This window comes from Thermobia domestica, chromosome 6, assembly GCF_964235325.1.
Source record: "Thermobia domestica chromosome 6, izTheDome1.hap1.1, whole genome shotgun sequence".
Classification (NCBI taxonomy): Eukaryota; Metazoa; Arthropoda; class Insecta; order Zygentoma; family Lepismatidae; genus Thermobia; species Thermobia domestica.
This window is the reverse complement of record NC_137459.1, coordinates 254,573,995-254,599,058: the sequence shown is the minus strand read 5'-3', so window position 1 is coordinate 254,599,058 and position 25,064 is coordinate 254,573,995. Positions and strand designations below refer to the sequence as shown.

Below are 25,064 nucleotides of genomic sequence, written 5' to 3'. Positions count from 1 at the left end.
TGACAAGATGTTTTTTAATCCTTATCTTCTTATTTTGCCCTCTCTCCACAGCTCATCGTAACGGGATCGTTACACTACCAAACATAAATTAGCTTCTGTAACCAAGATGTTGTACGGAAATATAGAAACAAAGAGCAAAACTGTTCTCTTAAGTTTGGAAGTGACATGCTCTATAGCCCCGAGCATTTATTTGTTAAGAAAAAGACAAGCGTCAGTAGGTAGTGTGTGTGGTCAAGTGGTTAGCGTGGCGGACTGGTAATTATTATACTGTTTTAACACCAGATCGAATCCCATCCAGTTTTTTTCTTTACAAAACATTGTAGAAAGTGTATAATGTTTTATGTTAATAAAAACCGAAACAATATAATAATGAAATAACTTTTTGTTTTTTTCTGAAGACGTATTTATTGTGAGTTATCTTACTATTACTAATAGCTATTGTTTTCAGTTTATGGTATGGTATGCTTAAATTATTCCCTCTCCGTTTTTTACACAGCAGAAGTACTGTAACTTCAACTCACTGCGAGTGTGTCTGTGAGTCAGGAACAGAAAAAAAACATGCGCGACCTGCAGCCTTACACACAGCGTGACGAACACAGTCCACAGCCACAGCGATAGCTCGTTGTCATGAAGAAAAAAACTGATGTTAAACTACTGTTCTAGTGTTTCTGTGTGTGTGTTTCTTTTTCGAGTATTGACTCTCTCTCTCTCTGTCTCTCTCTCTCCTTTTCTTTCATATCCACAAGTGCAACTTGCAATCATAGGTCTGTGTAAGAAATAAAGAATGCGTTCGTTAAACAAAACTAAATTTTACAGCTCTATTTGTGAGGAACACGAATGCTTCCAAAAATGTGCGATGAATATTAACTGTAATCGTACCGTTCTTCCGGATTATACAGTAGCGTGAAAAACTGATAATAAAATGATGTAACATGCATAAGTTTTTTTTTACCTGACAACACATTATACATAACAAATTACATTTTTGGGATTACAAATTATCACATTGCGTGTCGGTGTACCCCTGTTCGTTTTCGCATTCGAGCGACGAAAGAAGAAAGTGTGGTGATAATTATAAAAACCGAATACAAGATTTCAATTATATCAATGGCTCCTACATATCGAAAAAATGATTTTTCGATGTCTGTCCATCTATTCGTCTCTGGATTCGTCACGCTTTTACATGTACTCAAATAGAGGCCATACTGTTCTACGTATCTGGACCGAATTCTAGACATAACGTTTTAATAAGATACTATCTTTTGAATTTTATATCCTTCGGCACCTAAAAGTAAGGGTAATTTACTGAAGGATCAAAATTTAAAATAATTCAATTTTCTCAAGAAAGAAAGCTGTGAAGATTTTATTTACTCTTTATAAATATATATTTTATTAACAAATCTCCACCGTATATGAATAATTTTTCTAAAAAAATATATATGGTGTAATTTACTGTATGGTATGCGTTCTTTTTGCACAATTTTCTCAACCACATTTCATAAATAAACGTATCATTAATAACCTAACAATATGACAACTCGTTCGAAGGAGTAGTTTACTTTTAGGGTGAGCTTTGCCCCGATGGTTTTCCCAATAACGCCTCAGGCAATTTTGTTCATATCTCGTAAAGAAATGTTTCATTAATGAACTAGCATACAGCAAAATCGTTTATTCCGATGACATACTGAAGAAGTGGTTTTCTCAAGGGTTGAATTTTTTTTGGGGACAATTTTCTCAGTAATAACTGAGACAAATTTGTTCTAATTTCAGTAAAATTATTATCTGTAGTAATCTTACAATAAGTATAACTCGCTTGTTCCGAAAAGAAAACCCTGCTCCCGCCAAGTGAACTTTGTTGTGGACAAACACCGTGTGCGTGGGTTTTCTCGGTGTTCTCCCGTTTCCTCCCACTTTCTTCATTCCACCATTTCATTCATCTCTCAACATCGCCGTCTCCTTTAGTATAACCAGCATAATCGTGGGACGTAAAACTCAAAAATTTCATTTTCATTTTTCATTCCCTCAATATGATACTTGTGGTTGCTTAACCGTATACAGACAGCTGATCCATAGAAGAATCGTTAATAATAATAATAATAATAATAATAATAATAATAATAATAATAATAATAATAATAATAATAATAATAATAATAATAACAATAATAATAATAATAATAATAATAATAATAATAATAACAGAAACTCGACAAATATTCTTGCAAATAATAGGAAAAAGTTTGCGTCACACTGTTCACTTTGCTGGAAACACCAGTGTGCCGCGTTATACCGATTGTGGCACATTGGAAAAATGAAATGAAATCTTTGAGTTTTACGTCCCACGGTTATGCCGGTTAGGCTAAAGGAGACGGTGATAATGAGAGATGAGTGAAATGGTGGAATGAAGAAAGTGGGAGGAAACGGGAGAACCCCGAGAAAACCCACGAGCACGGTTTTTGTCCACCACAAAGTTCACTTGGCGGGGGCTGGGATCGAACCCGGGACCCCAAGCACCAGAGGTGAACGCTCTACCACTGAGCCACCGCGCCCCCCCTGGCACATTGGAATATAGGGTATGGCCGTTTAGTTTTTTTTCAACTATTCCAACTGCTTCAATTGAAATGGATCTATAACAATAAGAGAGTGAATTTAGTCTTCTTACCTTTCGATTTAGAAATAAGGTTCGCGAGAATTTCATAAAAAGATTAATATACTCAGCATTGTATATAGTAGTTTGTTTTATTCGAAACTACATATTTCCTGCAACTGTTTCTTGATTGAAATTATTTGAAATGAAATCTTTAAGTTTTACGTCGCACGTATATGCCGGCTAGGTTAAAGGAGACAGTGATGATGAGAAATGAATGAAATGGTCGAATGAAGAAAGTGGGATAAAACGAGAGAACCCCGAGAAAACCCACGCACACAGTGTTTGTCCAACACAAGGTTCACTTGGCGCGAGCATAGTTCGAACCAAGGACACCATGCACCAGAGGTGAACGCTCTACCACTGAAACACCATGGCCTCTGAAATTACTTAAACGAGAAAGGGACTACTTTATGAAAACTTGATGATGAACACATTTGTTATGTTAACCCTTATCCGGGCAAGACATTTTTGTAACGTAAACGGGCAACCGAGACCTGTGAGGCCCAGTATATATTTTAAGTGCAGAATACACAAAATCAATGCATATTGTCACTTACTGTTTAGACTAGTCTAGAATGTACCGGTATATATTTCTTGTCAAGTAGCGAAACTTTGTATCACGCTTTTGTAAGCCAAGCAGAATAGCAAATCCGGTCCAGACATTTTTGTAACGTAAACGGGCAACCGGGGCCTGTCAGGCCCAGTATATATTTTAATTGCAGAACACTCAAAATTCAATGTCTGTTCCCGCATACTGTTCCGACTAAAGGTTACAATAGTCACGTGTTCAATATATAATTATGTGACAATTTGATCTAATATTTGACAGGAATTTCACTAAAGTTATACGGGGTCTCCTAGGCCCCGGTTGCCCGGTTACGTCAGGAAAAGATTTTCAAATTAAAAAAAAAAAAAAAAAAAAAAAAAAACATTAGCTTTACCAACTCGATATGTTCATGATTTTAACTTCGACGAAAGATAGAAGAATTCAGTATTTTATGTCTTCGAAATATGTATGGTTATTGAGAAATTTTAGAAAAATGAAGCTACTGGGCCTGGGAGGCCCCGGTTGCCGGATAAGGGTAAAAAAAATACCAGCTTATCGTGAAATATTGCTTATAGACAGGGGCGGATTAAGGCTTTTGAGGACCTAGAGCCGACTATTTTAAGGGGGCCCTATCATAAGAATAGTTCCAGTGCATACATTTTCTTTGCTGCTTTCCACAGCCTCATAGGCTTATGGAACTACCGAGAACTATGCCGTAATATTTGAATGTGCTCCAAGTTTACAACAATTAGTTTAGTTAAATTCATTATTAACAATTAAATAATTGCATTCATTATTAACAGTTAAATGCTGCTGAATGGAAAGACTTACACCTGGGGATATCACGAGCGTAACGAGCGGAAAAAAATAGCATCGGTCTGAAGCCTATATATAATAAATCGATTGCTATATTTTAGTATTAAACAGAGGGATTTTAGAGGGTCCCCTGAGCTTGGGGCCCCGAAGCCTGGGCTCCATTGGCTCCGCCTTTAATTTGGTAATTTGCTAATAGTAGAGATTCGCTTATCCGACATAAAACATCCGGCAGGCAGAACGCCGGATAATATGGATGTATTAAGGAAAGACATATTAAAAGTCAAACTGTTATATAATTTTACATATTACGCATCTAATAATCATGTTTTGCAAGAAACAAATATAATGCATTGACTCAGGGACGTATGCAGGGTGAGGTCATGCAAGCTGTGCCTTTCTAAACCTCAAGCACTTGTTAATAAACCTATTTTTTTTTTCCTTGTGAGGTTCTTTTATATCAGATTACTTTGAGTCAGTGTCCAAACTCTGGACAATGCGTTGTTGTTATAATTCTAAAAAGTAACACTTTCCAAGTGTAACGCTCTGATTTTGATAAAATTTGGCAGGTAGATACTACACATAAAATAAAAAATGTTTTTTTATTTTTTTAGTTTTTGCGGAAGCCCCCTTCAAAAATTTTGAAAGTTGACGCCAGAAAGGCAAAATCAAGTGAACCAAAGTGAACGAAATTGTGCACAGATATTGGAGACGTAAAATTAGGGAATACGTGTTTTGTATTTTCTTGGAAAAAGCGGTTAGTTAGGGCGCAGACCCCTCCAAACCATAGATGTTCATTTTACTTCGACCTCACTCACCCTCGCCCTCGCGAATCGAATTGTCCATCGCCCTCGCGCGCCCTCACCCTCGCTGTCGAAACTTGTCCTCGCCCTCGCGCACCCTCGCCCTCGCTGTCGAAGCTTGTCCTCGCCCTCGCGCACCCTCGCCCTCGCGGCCAGAACTTGTCCTCGCCCTCGCGCACCCTCACTATCGCCATCGAAGCTTGTCCTCGCCCTCGCGCACCCTCACCCTCGCCATCAAAGCTTGTCCTCGTCCACGCGCACCATCGCCCTCGCTGCCGAAACTTGTCCTCGCCCTCGCGCACCCTCGCCCTCGCCGTCGAAGCTTTTCCTCGCCCTCTCGCACCCTCGCCCTCGCCACCGAAGCTTCTCCTCGCCCTCGCACACCCTCGCCCTTCTCGTCGAAGCTTTTCCTCGCCCTCGCGCACCCTCACCCTCGCCATCGAAGCTTGTCCTCGCCCTCACGCACCCTCGCCCTCGCGATAGGAGTTGTCCATTATCCTCACTCGCCCTCGCTTTCGTGCTCAAAACTTTTCCTCGCCCTCGCGCACCCTCGCCCTCATATCATTGAGGGCGAGGGTAATTGAGGGTGAGGAGGCCTCGAGAGGGCCTCCTTCTTGAGGATCAGAGCATCAATTATTCAACCTATTTGTTGAATTATTTCCTTATCGTCAGAGGCGGATCCAAGGGGGGCGATCGGGGCGATCGCTCCCCCCAGAAGAGGAAACTTCTTTATTTTATATATACAAATAAAACGCATCCCAGAGTTTGGAGCTCTTAAAAGTAGCTCTAAGTAGCAGTATTACAACCCACCACCCCCATCAGAAGTCCGTCCTGGATCAGCCGTTGCTTAACATACGTCCTAAAGAAAGGAAACTAAACATATCATCGTATAACTTATTGTGGAACACCTAAAATGGAACAACTGTTACAATGGAGATCTCGGTTGATAGTGACGTTTACATCATTTATCAACAGTATCCAATGCCTTTACTTCAAAATGTTCCTTGAACTACGATGCAAGTATAAGTATTCAGCCACACAAGGGCGACTCTCATGAGGGTGAGGGTGAAATCAAGGTTTGATGAGTGGCGGTAGAGTGACTGCCGCGGACTATCTGTCAGAATTTGACAGTCAACACGTTGGCCATCCCTGATGTATGTAGCATAACTGAGGAATTTAAACAAATTCAAAGGGAAAGATCTAAAGAGGTTAATTTTGAAACTCCGTCAACAAACAAATAAAATACTTCAGAACACTATTGTTGAATTATCACTCGGAAATATATACCCACTCTAACCTATAACATGAATGACTTCATTGATTTGAATGTGAATCTAAGTTAATTGGTATTTTAAAATATAAACTGAAATGTGTCAATGTGCTTGTAAGGTTAATTTCGATGCTCAAATATTGTTAATATTCACCACTAATAGAGATACATTTGTCCTACCTTAACAATGTTAATTTTTTTTTCAATAATTGCCATAAATATGAAACTTTGTCTTAAGAAACTCCCCTAGGGGCCAATTTGTGCACTTTATCACTTTGGTCTTGGTTCATTTTTGGCAGCTATCATTGTTGAAAAGTTTATTTTCAGTAATTCCCACAATTATGAAATGATATCTTTCAAACGTTGTCTCAAGGATTCCTTACACTACAAATACGTAAAGGCAAATGAAAAATGAAATCTTTAGTTTAAGATCCCACGATTATGCAAGCTAAATGCTAAAGGAGACAGAAGTGAATGATGAAAGAAATAGTTGAATGAGAATGTGGTAGGAAACTGGAGAATCCCCAGAAAACCCACGAACACGATGTCCTCCGTCACGAACTTACTTGGACGGGAATCGAACATGCGACCCTTCGAACAAAGGTAATTTCTCTATCGCTGAGCCGCCGTTCCTCCCTAAATGGCACGCTCAGAGCTTAGCGCCTCCAGGGACCTTGGAAAGATTATCGAGCCTAAAATGATTTAGTACTGACTTTTATAAATCCACCAATTCAACAATTAATAATGTCGTGCAAACTTTAATACGTGCAAACTTTAAGATTGTAGTAATGAAAGAAAAGATGAAATCTTTAGTTTAGCGCCCCAGAGTTATGTAACTGCTAAAGGAGATAGATGAAATTGCAAGTGAATGGTGATGAAAGAAATGGTGGAACGGGAAAGTAAGAGAACAAACCTTTATTTTCTTTAGCACAAATAATTAAATGTGTAGATTAATTGATTTCCAGAACTTTTATTATAATTAGCAATTAAAAACTGAAAGGGCGATCACAAACTTTCCTTGCCCAGGACCTCGCAACAATTTGTTACACGCTGCCATACATCATTAAAACAGGAGTAGAGTGACTGAATTATTTTGCTCTGTGGCTGAAAAGTAATAATGCAAAACATGCAATTATTGACTTGAAGAGATAGGATAGTTTAAAAATTCTGACTGGGGAATAAAATCTTCATTTTTACGTCCTACGATTATCGCAGTCTTGTAGCCAACCTGGAACGAAATAGATTCAGCCCACTGAAGATTCTTTGCGAATATCATTTCAATGTGAATTTCGAACAAAGATCTAAGCTTACCTTCATGCTTACGTTACGTCAAACAACTGACATATAAGGTGGAAATTATTCAACTTTTTTCATAAGATGTAATCCAGCTGACTAATTAAAATTTTATAAGCTTTATATGTTATATGTCGATTGATTAAATGTTGTACCTGATAATATGTAGTCGTTACTGCTTGTTACATAGTATTAGCGTGTGTAATGGTTGTATGGGGGAGAGGAGTATTTAAACGCTAATATTCTAAAGTGAAATATTTACATTAAAATTAGGATAATTAAACATTTTCAATAACTCCCTCTTAGACTTCGACTCTGGTTATAGGTCGATTACCGGTGATTACTGAAAGTTAATGATATTGAAATATACAAAGGAAGTTAGTATAGTGTCTTGCAAGCATGTCTGCTTTGCAGCAAGTCTCAGGTTCGATTCCCTTGAGTGAAGTTTGAACGCATTATGGTGGTTCGGATCCTACCATAAACTATAGATTCACGTACCATTTAGCATCAGCATCGATGATGAATTATAAAGGGACATTAACTCTAATACGTCAGAATACAGACAGATCGACTGATTCCCAGATATTCATAAGTAAAACTTATATTTTCCAAAACAGCAAATTACGTTAGTAGAGTGCAATTTTTTTCTAAATATAGATCATGAACAGTTTGAAATTATGTTTATTCTGTTGTGTGAGAACGTTTCTCTATAGTTAGAATTGAGGACATCTTCGAAAGTTCCCCTTCGGGAGGATGAACACTAAGAATCATGAAATTATAGGTGTAAACCTGAATGCAGTTTTACCCACTTATCTCAATAGTAATCTATGTAAATGTAAGGTCACTTGACAGGTCCAAATGTAGGGTCACTTGACCAAAGGCTCAGATAATGTCCCCACAACCTCCACGATGCGGGGCCACGAACTCCAGGGATGTAAAATATATTGAAAATGTTTAGAAAGTAGAGGCGAATAACTAGGGGCTGCAGCGGGCAGGGTCTGTGTTGCAATAAAAGACTATCAAAAACTTCCTGCTCAAGTTCTAAAATTTCACATGGCGTACACCATAGTCTTAAAATTTTCACAGAGTATACGCTAGTCTTAAAAATTTCACAGGTTATATATGCTAGTTTTGAATATAGTACTGCACGCCTTGAAGCAGAAAGTATGCGCAAATGACTAAGATTGAGCAATACACCTTCGTATACTCTCGACTACGCCCCTGAATATATGCTTTTATTTTCTTTGTTTGCTTACATACGTGAGACGAAAATCTGGGAGGAACGCGACCACCCAAGCCCCTCGTTACGATGCCCATGATTACATGAACCGTAGCCGAATACTTCAGGTAGTTTTGCTTCTTTATTTCTAAGTTTTTCTATGCTTTGCTGACTAAATATCAGTTGTCAGGGAGCTTTAAAACTTGCGATATAGAACCAAATCATTCTATTTTAATATCCTATTTAGCGAAAAAAAATAATAATAAAAACGTCGATAATGAAGGGTAACAGATCACAGAAAGAAGCCTACTGGACGCCCAAAATAGTCTCCCTTTTCAAGACTGTGCGCTGCATATTCTTACACTATAGAGTCATTGGGGGTGAAGTCGGTAGTCGGGTGAAGTCGGTAGTGTGTAAGGTATGACGAACTGACAACATCGTGTTGAGGCGAGTGAAGGAAGAAAGGATTGTTTTCGAAACAGTTAGTCATGCTGTATGAGCGAGGGTGAGAAGAAAGAAATTGGATCGCAGAACGAGCATACCATGAGACTTCTTTGTGTGGAAGGTGAGTCACTCATGCCGTTTATTCTTGCTATTATAAGTTTTGTTCTGGAGAACCTAAGGTGTATAATGAGTTGCACGTGTAGTTTTGACTTGCGCATTTTTTCGTGAGGTAAGATAGGGTTTCTGTGTAGAGAGTACATAGTTTTTGTCTTGATGCTTTATGAACTAATAGTAGTTTGGCAGAGAAACAACGGGGTAACCTATGTGGGGCGAAGTCGGTACTGTTGTGTGGGGTGAAGTCGGTACGTCTTTTCCATGCTTGTAAAATGAACATTCAGCATAAAAATAAATACAGTGTTTGTTGTAGCTGTGTTTGAACCTAACTTGGCCTTAAAATGCACTCGATAATCAAACACAGTGGCATAATCAGAACAAGGGGTCAGGGAGCACCAGACCTCTCCTGTATGAATGGTGAAAAATGCATGTTTCAATAAAGTAGTATCCATGTAGAAGATGTAGAAGTTTGGTCGTGATTTCCGACTTTGAAAAGCGTACATTTATTTATTTAATTTATTTATACATCTTATGGGGATTCCGGAATCGATAGCCTTAAGCTCTTCACATGTGAGGGGTGACATCCCTCGGCGATCATACAATCCGGGGAAAGGGAAGGAAGAAAGGAATGGGTGGGGAAGAAAGCGGCCTGAGACTTGTTTGTTAGATACCAACCCGGCATTTGCTTGGTATAAATGAGGAAAACCCAGGAAAAACCTCTCGGGATGGCAGACCTGAAAAAGCTGTTACACCTTTTCGACCGAGTGACCCTGCTGGGAATTGAACTTGGGTCAGCTCGCACCAAAGGCGTTAGCAACTACGCCACGTGTTTCAGTAACCAAAATAACTCACCGAACCTGGAATATAATAAATATGAAAGTTTTACTTGCAATTGTTAACGAGTTACAACTGGACCGTAATTACAACGCAAACCTGTATCATGTTACAGCAGCTTTCCTTAGCAATGGTCAAGCAATGTCTCAACACTGCAATCACGGCATGGTCATCCGGTAAAATGAGCACATTTGTTCCGTTTGCGTACATTTTAACATACTATGAGAGCAGGAAAGCTACATAGGAAAGGATATACAATTATGAACAGTGGACTCCAAAACATTTCGGTAAAGGAGTGCCTGCACCGGAGATCGAACCCGGGATTACGCGCACCACAGAAAAGCATGCTAGCCACTCCGTTAAGGGGAGGAAGGCACTCCAATCTCCATGTGACACAAGAGTTGTTTATAATTGATACATTCACGTAGCTTAGGTTAGTAATACTAATGCAGACCTATTCGCCTGTGGTGACAATTTTGTATTTTAATTTTCAGATGCCACGAACGTACAAAAAGAGGACCAACTCTAGAAGACCTATCATGAAATGGAAGCCGGCGACAATGCAAGCAGCAGTGAAGGCAGTACAAGCTGGAGACTCCATTTTCAAAGCAAGTAAGGCTTTTGGTGTTCCCTTCGAGACACTGCGCGGGCATGTACACCGAGGTAAGATAGGCACAGGTAACATGGCTATAGGTGGCCAGCCCGTGTTCAGTGTAGATCAAGAGAATGCTCTAGCATACCGATTACAAACATTGGCACAGAGGGGATTCCCAGTTACACCAGGTGACGTTCGTAGGGCAGCCTTTCGTTATGCTGAATGGTTGCAAATAGATCACCCGTTTAACAAAGCGCGCCGTGGAGCAGGGTATGACTGGTTCCACAGCTTTATGCGTCGCCACCCAGAGCTTTCCATACGGACACCTGTTGGCATATCGCAAGCTCGGGTTTCTGGTTTAACACGGGAAAGACTGGATGAGTTTTACAATATGCTGGAAAGGGTATTAATTGAACTCAATCCTCAAGATAAGGGTGCAAATGTGTTCAATGTAGATGAGACTGGATTGCCTCTGAACAACGAGCCTCCAGACGCAGTCGTCGCTAGAAAAGGGCAACGTGATGTTGTGTCGCTTACATCCAAGGAAAGGGGGGAAAACGTAACAGTGATTGCGTGCTGCAATGCTACGGGCATGTTTCTCCCACCGTTTGTGATTTTCAAAGGGAAACGATTAAAGAACGAATATCGTGATGGCTTACCACCAGGCTCCCAAGTGCTAATGACGGATTCTGGTTACGTCAACGACGTTGCGTTTCTAGAGTGGCTAAAACACTTCGTCAAACACAAGCCACAGGGGCCTTGTTTACTGCTCATGGATGGCCATGCAGCCTACACAAAGTCGTTGGAAGTACTAGAGTACTGCCTTGAACACGAAATCACAGCTCTGTGTCTTCCGAGTCACACGACTCATGCTTTACAACCATTAGACAAAGCTGTCTTTCGCCCTCTTAGTTTATTCTTTAAACAAGCTTGTAACCAGTGGGTATTCTCAAACCCAGGAAGATCACTAACAAAAGTGCAGTTCGGTCAGCTACTGAATCAGGCTTGGGGGAAAGCTGCCACAGTGGGAAATGGTGTAGCAGGTTTTACAGCTACTGGCATATTTCCATTGAACAGACTGGCCATTAGTGATGACAAAATTATCGACGTCTCTGTAACGAACGCGTCTCATGAAGAAAGAAGGCTAGACAATGAACAACCAACAAGACAGGAATCATAGGTCACGCTTGGAGTGCGGGAGAGTCTGCCTTCTCCTGCAAAGAGAGCTTCACACAAGAAAGGGAAAAGAGCCAGGCAGGGCACGGAAATACTTACTTCCCCCGATCATATTTCACAGCTGACAGGGCAACGAGGTAAGTTTGCACATATACCTACACCTAGGTCTCTTCAGTTGGCGGTGGAAAGTACTCAAGACAATGCGGCACGTACTGCCGATTTTGCTAACAACAGAAGCATCTGTGGGTTTTGTGGACGACCATACAGCAACGAGACATGTACCAAATTATTGTAGTGGATACAGTGCCAAAGTTGCGACACCTGGTATCACGAATACTGTGTCGGTGCTTTTTATAAAAAACAGTTTGTTTGTGGAAAATGTTAAACTGAACGTTTGTAGTGAAACTTTGTGTACAGACAATGTTGAATTGAAAGTGTGCTTGAAGGTGGAAAATTTCTAGTGATGATGTAGTGAGATATAATGGTTTATGGCGAAGTAGTGGTACCTAGTAGAACATATGATTAGTAATAAACATGTACCCAGTTCACCCCATGCACCTACCGACTTCACCCCCACAAATGGGGTGAAGCGGGTAAGTCGCCGACTTTTCTTTTTCTCTCTTTCCTCACTTTATTGTTTCACACTTGTACGTCCATTTATATTGAGTTTATAGTAAAAGGTTCACTGTATCTAGCATGAGTTTCAATTTTCAAATAACTATCTGCATAAGCACAGTGTAGTGCATTTTATCCTTAATACACCGACTTCACCCAAATGACTCTATTAAAAACGCTTTCAAAGATACCAAACTTTAAAAAAAAATAAAAATAAAATAAAATAAAATAAATCTTTAGTTTAACATCCAACGGTTATGCCATCGATGGCTAAAGGAGACTGATGGAATTGCAAGTGAATGATGATGAAAGAATAGGTGGAATGAGAAAACGGGAGGAAACGGGAAAATCCAGAGAAAACCCAAGTATACGCTATCGTCCTCCACGAACTCACTTGGCCTGGGATCGAACGACTGACACCTGAAACCAGAGATTGGCTGTAGCACTGAGCCAACGTGCTCCCGTCCAAATATTTCTACCCGGAAACTTTCATGGGAAAAATCAAATATTATTCTTATTTGCATTATTATTTTTAATAATTATGTACGTACAGACGAGAAATTGTTTACTGCAATTAATTGAAAGGAAAAATACGATTAATGCATAACCTTGCTATGACACTAACCTTTCATCTAGGGGACATGGCAGATGATATTTTAAATTTTGCCTCTCTCCAAAAGAGGTCAAACAGCAAACTCCAAAACAGTTGCTTTTAAGGAAGCTTGTCCTCCTCCTTCGCGTGCCTTTGTTCTCCTGAAAAAAGTTGTCTCTAGACATCGTGCACCCTCGCTCCCGCAGTAACACTTGGCCCTCACTCTCGTTCACTCTCGCCCTCTTCGTCGAAGCTTTTCCTCGCCCTCGCGCACCATCACCCCCGCCATCGAAACTTGTCCTCGCCCTCGCGCACCCTCACCCTCGCCACCGAAGCTTGTCCTCGCCCTCGCGCACCCTCGCCCTCGCGGCCAAAACTTGTCCTCGCCCTCGCGCTTCCTCGCCCTCGCGTCACTGTGGGCGAGGGAATTTGAGGGTGAGGATGCCCTCGAGAGGGCCACCCTCGCGAGGGTGAACATCTGTGCTCCAAACCTTTGATCATGAAATATCAAAAGTGCTAGTAACAATATGTAAGATGTGTGTAAAGGACATGAAGAATTGCAACGACACTTTGTGTATGAAATATATGCAAAAAATAAACAAATAGGTTTTTGTTTATTTCCTGCGGAAAGAAACGGTTCTAGGGGGCAAAAGTCCCAACAGGAAATTTTGAAAGTTGACACCTGAAAGACAAGAAAAATTGAACGGAAGTGAATTAAATCGTGCATAGATGTTGTAGACGAAAAATGACGGAAATCGGGCTTCGTATTTTCCTGGAAAAAGCGGTTAGGTTGGGTACGGACTCCTCCAAACCTTTGATCATGAAATATCAAAAGTGCTAATAACAGTATGTCAGAAGTGCCTAACTTTACATGAGGAAATGGAACAAAACTTTCAGTTAGGACAATAAGCAAAAAATAAACGAACGCGGCGTTTTTATTTCCTGCAAAAAAAGGGTTTTAGGGGGTAAAAGGTCCCACCCAGAATTTTGAAATTTGACGCCCGAAAGGCAAGAAGAAATGGACCGAAGTGAATGAAATTGTTCACAAATGTTGTAGAGGTAAGATGAGGGAATACGTGTTTCGTATTTTCCTGAAAAGAAAAAAAAATAACTGTTGGGTGGACCGAGGCGTTGATTGTCGGAAGGAGTGGACCGAAGCGAATGAAATTGTCTGTAGATATTGGATATGAAAATTAAGCCTCTCGTGTTTCGCAAGTGTCTCCATCAGATTTCTTTAAATTTGGCAGATCAACAACAAGCGCAAACAGTATAGCATATTTTATAGCATTTCACGAGGCAACTTTAACCCTTACAATGTTTTTCCGCATAAACAAAAACACGTGCCGATTAATTTCCTGTTTGCTGTTGATGTGCCAACATTCATAAGGACATCTTGAAAACACGAAAGTCCTTATTTTACATACAGTCTATACAATATCTACACATAATTTTATTTGCTTCTTTCCACTCCTTCCTGCACTTTTACGGTAATATTATTTTTTTTTCGGAGGGGCTCTAGGCCCCAACACTGTTTTTCAGTACAAATTAAAACACATTTCATTTATCGTTTTGCAAATTGTTTCTATATGAAGTTTCGTTGCAATTCTCCATACTCTTTAGGAACTTCTGACGTATACTTATTTGTACTTTTGATATTTCGTAATCACCAGCTTAGAAGGTCCGTGCCCCACTCAACGGCTTTTTCTTTTTCTGGAAAATACAAACTCGTATTCCCTCATTTTATGTCTACAATATCTGTCCACAATTTCATTCATTTCAGTTCACTTCCTCTTCCCTTTCAGGCGTCAACTTTTAAAACTTTGAGTAGGGGATTTTGCCCCTTAAACCGTTTTTCTGCAGAAAATAAAAAAAAAACATTCGTTTATTTTTTTGCGTATTGTTCATACACAAAGTGTCATTGCAATTCTTCATGCCCTTTACACACATCTGACATATTGTTACTAGTACTTTTGATGTTTCATGATCAAAGGTTTGGATGACTCTGTGCCTAACCGTTTTTCCCAGGAAAATACAAAAGGCGTATTCCTTCATTTTACGTCTGCCATATCTGTGGACAATTTCGTTCACTTTCGTCCACTTGCTTTTGCCGTTCTGGCGTCAACTTTCAAAATTTTGGGTGGAGGCTTTTGCCCCCTAAAACCGTTTTTCCACAGAAAATAAAAACATGTGTTAGTTTATTTTACGTTTAGTATCTACCTGTCAAATTTTATCAAAATCGGAGTGTTACACTTGGGAAGTGTTACTTGTAAGAATATACCGTAATGTCATTGATACCAGGTGGAATTAAAGAACACTTTTAAATTGAATTACAATTTTTTTTCTGTTCTGTTATAACATTACTGTATTAGAACGATACACTCATTGCCAGTTGCTATTTTTGTTATGATATACGTAGCAGACAATTTTCCTTACATGTCTCTAGAAAATATTTTTTGATTTCGTTTGTGTTACAATACAGATTGACCGGTTCATAAATGAAAAGTAAGAAACATTTAAGGGAAATACAGAACTGTTGCATTATTATTATTATATTATTATTATTATTATTATTATTATTATTATTATTATTATTATTATTATTATTATTATTATTATTATTATTATTATTGATATTTTTGTAACATTAGAATTGCGTGCTTACGAGGATTCGTGTGGGCCCCCTCCGAAAAGAAAAGTTGGATATGTGCTTGCACTGAACGATAGACGAATGAGTCATGGTATAGACGGGCGTGCTAGGTGATCGAAGCATCAAAAACAGATTAAGAGCACAACTTGCAGTTCTTCTTGCCGATTGATGCTGCTTTTTACCTGCTATGATATGTCGGATAATAATGTGAAATAAATGAAGGTCAAGACCATGGCCTATTGGTGTTTCATGCACATAAACCTGTAAAATATTTATGCAGAAAACATCCTTCACTCACTAGCTAAATTTGTGAGTATGATCGCACATCTTGTCTTATAAAGTATAGTCCTATAAAGAATATATATATATATATAGCATGCTGAAAACCTAAATAAGACCAAATTCAATAATTTTCTATAGTTTTCTTTTTAATAACGGGAAACTTGTTTATTTCATCACGATAAATCACGTTTGATACAAGGATGTCTGTTTCTGTATATATATATATATATATATATATATATATATATATATATATATATATATATATATATATATATATTCATATTTTATTGGAGACAAATTTCTTTTTTATTTTTTTTATTTTTTCAAGAAAGGAGGATGAGAAAAGAAGCTATACAACAGCATAAACTGAAAGCACTAGCTATTACTAATAGTACACTAATTCTAAATAAATACGTCATCAGAGGAAACAAAAAGTTATTTCCTTATTGTATTGTTTAAGTTCTTATTAACATAAAAATTATACACTTTCTACAATGTTTTGTAAAAAAAAAATGGATAGGATCGGATGGGATTCGATCTGGTGTCAAAACAGTATAAGACCGCCACGATAACCACTTTTTTTTTAAAAAAAGAAAATTTATTGCACTCAAGAAACATTTACATTGAAGTGGTTATGCTTTTGTCACAAAAAAAGGAGTTACGAGAACAATGAGTTGGCTATAAAATTTGCAAATTGCTTATTACGTACATCCTTTGCTAATTTTGAGTATTCTTTTTGTAAATACTGTACATAGAAGGCTCCCCCTGCTTCTAATTTGAATTAAAAATATATTTGACGGTCGTTCCTATATACCAATTGACACTACGTTGTTTACTAACGGGATAAAAACGATAATCTGGCCTTAAATCTATGCTAATGTTTATATTGTGTTCCGAGCTACGAGTAAGAATGGCTAAAAAGTGACGTAACTGAGCCCAGATTTTTGTGAATTCCATACATGTCGTGATTCCATGAATCAACGTATCTATATTGTTACATCTATTGCAAAGAGCATCAGGACTAAAACCATATTTGTTTCTCTTTTCTTTAGTATCAATAGCGTCATTGACAATCATAAAGCAGATAGATTTGCTGGCAACACTCAAGGTCGAGTCATTGATATTGGCCTATATATTGGACCAATTACACAAGCAATCATCTAGCACAATTTTAGGTGGGACATATAATCTATTGATTTTAAAAACATACAGCTTTTTACTACTTAAAGTTTTAAAATCAAAAAGCTGAGACAGATATATATAATCACTCAAAACAGTTTCCAAGTACTTACAGCTTTGAGGGAGGTCAGCCAGACACAGGGGTAGACTCCTATCTGTTCGTGCTAATACGTAAGTGAGCAGTTGTTGTGTTACACTATTCGCTTCGTCTGTGTACAAGGTCATTGAGCGAGTAGCATACAAACTGGCAGCTTTTTCTTGCACATTGAACAGACTGATGCCACCTTGTGAACGTAAACAACACATTACATCATATTGAACACGAAAGAGCTGATGTTTTCATGGAAACCAACCACATAAACTTTGAATTTGTTTTTCTATGAGTTGAGGCATAGGTAATACATTTGCCAAATACCAGATTTTGCTTAATAGAAAAACATTTATAACTTTAGGTCTAGAATATAAACATAGATTTCTGGATTGATTTATATAACCTGAATGACGCAGTGTGTTTACAATATTCCTATAGTTATGATCAATAGTGTGCATTATGTTTGAATAAAAGGTAATTCCTCAACTTTTGATACTGTCGGCCTGAGGGACGGTATCTATATCATTAAAATCAATACTATTATTTATGTTTAACATATGTGATTTACAAACATTTAATCTAGCTCCAGATGCTACCTCATATTCACGAACACATGCCACCATGAGAGAATAATCTAGTTTAGAAGAGACAAAAACTGTTACATCATCTGCATAACTAGCCACCTTTATAGCAGGGGTAATAATATTTATACCAGTTAGGCGGTCATTCATAGCATATAACAGGGGAACAAGCCTAATAGCAAAACTCAACATTGAAAGGGGATCACCTTGTCTTATTGAACGTTTGATGGAAATGTTGTTGGATAGGTGACCGCTAACATTTAACTTCGTATGAGCGTCTTTGTAAAAATATTTCATCCATGTAACAAATCGTTCATTAAAACCGAATTTCCGAAAAACAGACCATAAGTACGAGTGTTCGATATTATCAAAGGCATTTTTAAAATCTAAATTTATCAGAGCCGCTTTAAGAGCGAAATCATTACAAATAGTAATACTATCTCTATTAGTTAATAAAAGGTGATAGATGGTTTTCTTTTTAACAGCCACATATTGCAAATTTTGTAATAACTTATCCATGTATTCCAATAGTCGGTTTTTAATACATCTACTAAAAATTGGATGGGATCGGATTGGATTCGATCTGGTGTCAAAACAGTATAAGAATTACCAACCCGCCACGCTAACCACTTGACCACACAGACTACATTGTGGTGCCTGTCTTTTTTCTTAAGAAATAAATGTACATGGCTATAGAGCATGTCACTTCCAAACTTAAGAGAACAGTTTTTTCTCTTTGTTTCTATATTTCCGTACAACATCTTGGTTACAGAAAGTAATTTATATTTTGCAGACAATTCACACCCTAGATTTAAGCTAATAAATGCAATATTTTACTCCACTTTCCAGTTCCTTGATTCAACTCTTCCCATACGAATTCTGTTATTCCCTCTGGAATCTCACTCTGCTCTGCAAAAAATCCCTGGAAAACATTATTGCCAGTATACACAAAACCGAACATATGTTTTTGCTGATATTTTTATTATTTTATTATATTTTTTTTGGAAATATCTCCTTAGATGGATCGCTTTCTATTATCTCCACTTACTAATAACTGAATTTTACCCATAAACATAAGGAAAGTGGAGTAATTGCGAAAAATCGTGAATTACAGTATAAACGCATTTTTTTTTTTTTGCGCATGGGAGTACATTGGGCATTAACGAGTTAAGTCTGTGATTATTCATCCAATTCAACTTTGTTTGAAATAATCAAAACTGAGGAGCATCTACACCTCACGTGCAAAGTGTTTCGTATTCGATTCCTGCTCGAGAATTTTTGCTACTACATTAACCAACAAGTTAGCCATTTGTAACTACAAGTAAAATAATCATTAACCATTTGTTCATAATCCATAAAACAATAGAAATATTAAATCATTTGTAAAACTTCGCAATGTTTCATGTTAACTAGTAAGAACATGTAAATTATTCCGTAAATATATTGATATCACGAATTATATTATAGTTACCACAGTCGTTGTGTCAAAAATGTTGTTGATGTTTCGTATCCATATCTGCGGACAGTGTACGAACTACAGGGTGATGTGGGGGAAACCCCCTTGGTAATACATTATATATGCTATAACCACTGACGTCATTTCAGACTACGGTTGAGAGGTGCAGGATAACCCAACATAAAACTCACGTTTTGTACTAGTATATTACTAAACAATCGATTAAAGTATACTTACTCTTCAATCTCTTCGGAGGATCCCCTCTTGCTCCAATAAATGACGCCCTTAGCTACAACTGCCATGTTCTCCGATGCTATTGTCGCCTGAAGTGACGCCTCTGGTTATAGCGCACATGCAGTATTATCAAAATTCCCTTTGTAATTCGCACTTTGTTCACAGTTATAGACACTAAGCGTCAGGAGGTTTTTTTTTTTTTACACAAAGACTGTGGGAACCATAATATAAGTCATAATATCAATATATTTACGGAATAGGTTACATTTTGTTGCTAGTTAACATGGAACTTTGAAAAGTTTTACAACTGGTTTGAAAATTTCTATTGCTTTATCCATTATAAACAAATGGTGAATCAATATTTTATTTTTAGTTACAAATGGCTAAATTACTGGTTAAAGCAAAAATATTCGAGCGGGATTCGAAACCGGGACACTTTGCCTGTGAGATGTAGATGCTTATTACTATGTCACGACGTCACTTGATAGCTTAACGCGTCGTATCATATATGCGGAGAGACGGAAACTAACATGCCTTTTATGCGCTAGTTCTGGCTATTGCGTTTTCAAAATTTATAATATTAACACTTTGAATATGCACTGCTTCCACTCGAAAGATGACCCCGAAGTTCATTTACCAAAGTCTTCTTTTCTCCTGTAAGATGTAAACACTCGTACTATTCTTAGAATCAAAGTATTAGAGTTCGTTTAGGGGGAATACATTTTGCTTCGCATGATATAACTTATTAAGTGTGAACAAAGCGCGAGGCAGTTAGTTTGCATGAAATATTTTTGATGAGGTGATTTATTGTTAATAAAACAAAGTATATCGCTAATAATAGTAATATAGGAATAACAAAATGTATTACCAATTACGAGAAGAACACTTTTCAACAAATAAAAATATAATTGTAATAACGGGCTTCGAACCCCGGTCGCTGCCATAGGAGTCTGGTGCTTTCATACCAAGATGAGACAATAAACAGGAACTTACTGAAGATGAACATATAACTTTCTATTTTTAAACGTGTTGACAGAATTCAAAGAATGTAAAATATTTAATGTACTATTTTGTTGTCTGGAAACTGGAAGTTGCAGTGTGAGAGAGTAGTAATATAAACGGGACCATCGTTCAAAACGATGAGGTAGCCTCAACTTGAAGAACGTTTCATGGTAATTTCCTCATCGAGGAATGTTATACCACTTGTTTTTGAGTTAAAGAAGGAAATATCGAGTATGTCATTATGATACTCACATAAGCACGTTTCCTTATTTGAAGATAAGCATATTGCAGGTAGTCTTCCACGAAACGATTTTAACTATCTAATAGTTTCGATGGAAGGTGAAGTGACGCCGTAGGTAAGTGGTACAGTTCGTCCGTGACCTTCTTGCAGTTCACATTGTGTGCAGTGTTGTGTCTGTACGAGTCGAGTGTTTGGAGTTTGGTGGAGGTTGGTGTCTGTTTGCTTAACTGTTCTTGCCCTCATTTTGTGTTGTATTTGCTGCATGTGCAATTGAATTGCATTGTTTTTTTTTGTTTTTTTTTTCTCGGAACGCTAAGATATTAATTGTGATTCTTCAGTGAAGCATGGCTTCCTTACGTCTTAATACGATTCGTATTAACTTTCAGAGTGTAGTAAATGATCCTGATTATATTTGCTTACATGAATGGATACACGATAAATTTAAGTTTGCGTTAAAAGATGTTTTGAGTATAGAACTTGATTTTGCTCGTAAGTTTCTTTTCGTTAAACTTTCTAATGTGGACTTGTGTGATCGGATCCTCATGGATCGTAATGATGTTCTGTCATATACTGACGGTGAAGGTACTTATGAAGTGAATTTAGAATCGGCTTCTCAGATGTTGAAATTGGTAAAAATTCATGCAGTTCCTATGGAAATTTCGGATGCCGAAATAAAGCAAATGTTGGGACAATATGGCGAAATGATTTCTATGGACGAAGAAAAATACACCACAGATCATTTTATCCTGTATGAACTGGTCGGAAACTCTTAACCCTTTGGGGATCCCATGGTACAATCTGTACCATACGGGGTGTTTCATGGTACAGCGGTGGACACTTCTAAATGGTACAGCCATATGGAGATCTACGGCTAAGGTGTACCATTTAGAAGTGTCCACCGCTGTACATTGCGTTATAACTCTCCTATTTGAGCTTTTTCGTCCGTTTTTTTTTAAGTCCTGAGGCATTGTAGAAGAAATTACGTATGGTTTCACACCTTCCTGCGTCGAGACATAGGAGATGATGACGTCATAATTCGAAAATATATATTTTCGTGTAATATTTTTTTGAGGGGTTATGTAAAGTATTTTGGCGGGCTTATTTTTGCACGTAGAAGATTGAAGTTGTGCAAAAACATTCAGTCCACCGAGTAGTATTTACCAGATTTTTTTCAGATTTCTGCCTTAAAACAGGGGGGTGCAGAGGGGCTAACGTTGAAAAAGGGAAATTTTTACCAAAAAATCCCTTTCACGGGATTTTCCCGCCTTAGATACATGATGAGGACAAGTGAATGATACCACCTGAAAGGCAGTTCTAGTTTAAAGAGAATGATAGGCAAAACATGACCCTAGGGTAATTAGGTATGTCTCAGGGAATGTTTAAATATTTCCCTCTGTATACGGGAATATGGGACATTGTCGGTATTTTTTTTTTGGCGGGCTTACTTTTGCACCTGGAAAATTGGAATTGTACATAACCATTCAGCTTACCGAGTAGTAATTACCAGATTGTTTTCAGATGTCTGCGATAAAACAGGGGGGTCCAGGGGGCTAAAAGTTGAAAAAAAGGATATTTTACCCAGAAAATCCCGTTTTTCCTCATTTTCCCGCCTTAGATACATGATGGAGACACGTGAGTCATACCGCCTGAAAGGCAGTTCTATTCTGAAGAGAATGATGGGCGAAACATGACCCTAGGGTAATTAGGGATGTCTCAGGAATTTTTTTTTTACCTGAGATCATGGTGTTTTACGGTAATTTGGGGAATTGTGGGAATTCCTGATAAAATTTCTCCCGCCCTTGGTATTCAAGATAGAAGCTTGAAATTTGGTACACACATTCAGTATACAAAGTGCTATTTATCATGTTTCTTTAGATGGCTACGTTCACCTCGGGCCGCTCCAAAAGGGCCCAAATTGCGAGGAAAAAAATTTCCCTCCAAAATTTTCCTTTTGACATCATTTTTCTCGCTCCTGGTATACGGTATGAGCATGCAAGTGATATTATTTGAAAGCCAGATCTATTCTCAAGAGAATGAGGTATGAACCATGATCCTAGGATAAATAGTGACGATGCAGTATCTGGTTGACTGAAAGTCTAAAAAATTGCCCAAAAACCCCGAATCCGGAAAGTGGCTGAGGATACTGGCCTCGGAAGAACACAATAATATAGATCATCACAAGTTTAATTATCAATATCACGATGTTCTTCATTGAATTTCGCATGCCTGCCAAAGCGTTTCCAAGACAAATGTTATTTTTCAATTTGAAGGTAGCCAAAGGAAAATGATATTTGAATAACAATACGTATAGTCGAATAGGAGTATCAAATACATTTTATTAGCCTATTAGCCCCAGGGGTAAAAGTGAGCGAGAATGTGGGGGGACGCTGTCTCCCCACCTCGAAAAGATATGTAAGGCGTCCCCCCAGTTCCGAAAAAAATTAAAGGGCAAATATAAGCAGGGGGAACGGCGTGGCGTCATACCGCTACCTGCTGTTCCCCCAGCTTTTCAGTTCCACTTTTACCCCTGATTGGCCCAGTATGTCAAATGGGAGGTAATTTGCAAAGTGTAAGACGCCATTACCCTTTACGCCCTTCCAAATAATTGCCCTTTTTTGCAAAACGCGTACGTTTTTGATCTTTTCACTGTGTTGGGAATCAAAGAAAACTCGTTGATACCAAAACTGAAGCGTCTATCTCAAGAAATGGTACTTCAAACTTTTTGCAAAATTTGTTCAATTTTGAACTTTTAACGCTCATAATTCGAACACGCTTGCGATCAAGGATTTCTCCGGTTGTCTAGTTGTTTCATACATAAAAAGGCGTCGTCTGAGCATAATATCGATACGAAGTCAGAATAATATCCCACGACCTTCCCTAGTTAGTATTAACAAAATCATAAACCGTAAAGCTTGAATTGTTTTTTTTTTCTATAACGAAGAGAAAGTATGTATAGCTTCACTTGAGAAACGCAACCGCTCATGTAGAAATTCAAATCCTTTTTTCTACTCTGGAGCTGCAATGGATCCGTGGTACAGCATTGACATCTTGTATGCGGGGTCACTGGTTCAATCCCAGCTTTGCCAGGTGATCTTTTTGGTGGACAAACACCATATGTATGTGGATTTTCCCAGGCTTTCTCCGTGTGTTCTTACTTTTCTCATTCTACCATTTAATTCATTCTTATCATCCATCTCGTTTAGCCTACCTGGCATAACCGAGAGATGAATGTTTTTTTTTTTTCTGTAACGTCCTATCATTGTACTTCGAAGGAAAGATAGAAGGTGATGATGACAACGAATGAAATGGTTGAATGAAATAAAGGAAGGGACCGAGAGAAAATTCCACATGGTTTGTCCACCACAAAGCCTACTTGGCATGAGCTGGGATCCAGCCAAAAACCTGACCCACCAGAAGTGAGCTCTTATTGATAAATAGTCTGACCGTCAGTGGTATGTTTACCATTTGCAGTTTCAACAGAAGAATAACGAGCCTAGATGGAACACATACTTGGGACGCTGAACCTCTACCAACAAATAATTTCTTGTTATCGCTTACCGTCTTTCTTGTATGTAAATTGAAAGTGTGATAAGGGGCAATGCAGAGTGACTCGATGAACTTGCTACAATAATTGGCATAAGTCACCGTTCAATCTGTAACATTATATACGCTGTGCTCAGATTTCGGAATGTGTGCGCCAAGTGATAGACAAACTGAAGTAGCGATGTGTTGATGGGTCATGAGATTTTGCCACGCCGTAAAAGAGAAGGTAGTGACTTTCAGAAGATATTCGTTACTGGGTATGAAACATAGGTGCACTATTACATTCCGGAAGTAAGAAAGCGAGCATACAATGGCAGTATCCATTATTGGACACAACCATCTACAGGGAAGTTAGTACTCTCTTCTGGGACCAAAAGGGTGTCATTTTGGACCATTAGAGCTTAGGGAACGCATAGTCAATAATATATTGTGTTCCGATCTCCAAAAGGGTTCTAAACCTACGTACAAAGTAACACGGACTTCTGAAAAGAAATTTCTTCTACAATATTACAATACTCGGTCTCATACTACTGCCTGTGCAATGACTGCGATCATTGAAAATTTTAATTTCATCCTCCTTGCGAACCGAATCTCGCCTCAGTAGTTTTCTCATATTTGTATTACTTAAAGGCATTAAAGAGAAAGAAGCAGCAATCTGACGAAAAGATCCAACAAATGGTGTATGACTGGTTGCGTAGCCAATAATAATAATAATAATAATAATAATAATAATAATAATAATAATAATAATAATAATAATAATAATAATGATAATAATAATAATAATAATAATAATAATAATAATAATAATAATTATTATTATTATTATTATTATTATTA

The 25,064-nt window shown here is 38.1% G+C and overlaps 1 protein-coding gene across 1 annotated transcript; it reads left to right on the top strand.

Moving 5' to 3' along the window:
- Positions 1-10,433: 10,433 nt before the first annotated feature.
- On the top strand, positions 10,434-11,762 carry LOC145687506 (uncharacterized). Its single transcript, XM_081760971.1, has one exon. It carries the CDS (start codon positions 10,434-10,436, stop codon positions 11,760-11,762), a length of 1,329 nt encoding a protein of 442 aa, XP_081617097.1.
- The last annotated feature ends 13,302 nt before the right edge of the window (positions 11,763-25,064 follow it).

Bases quoted from the DNA above. Each gene is read 5' to 3' on its own strand.
- LOC145687506 (XM_081760971.1), top strand. From the start codon at position 10,434: ATGCAGACCTATTCGCCTGTGGTGACAATTTTGTATTTTAATTTTCAG.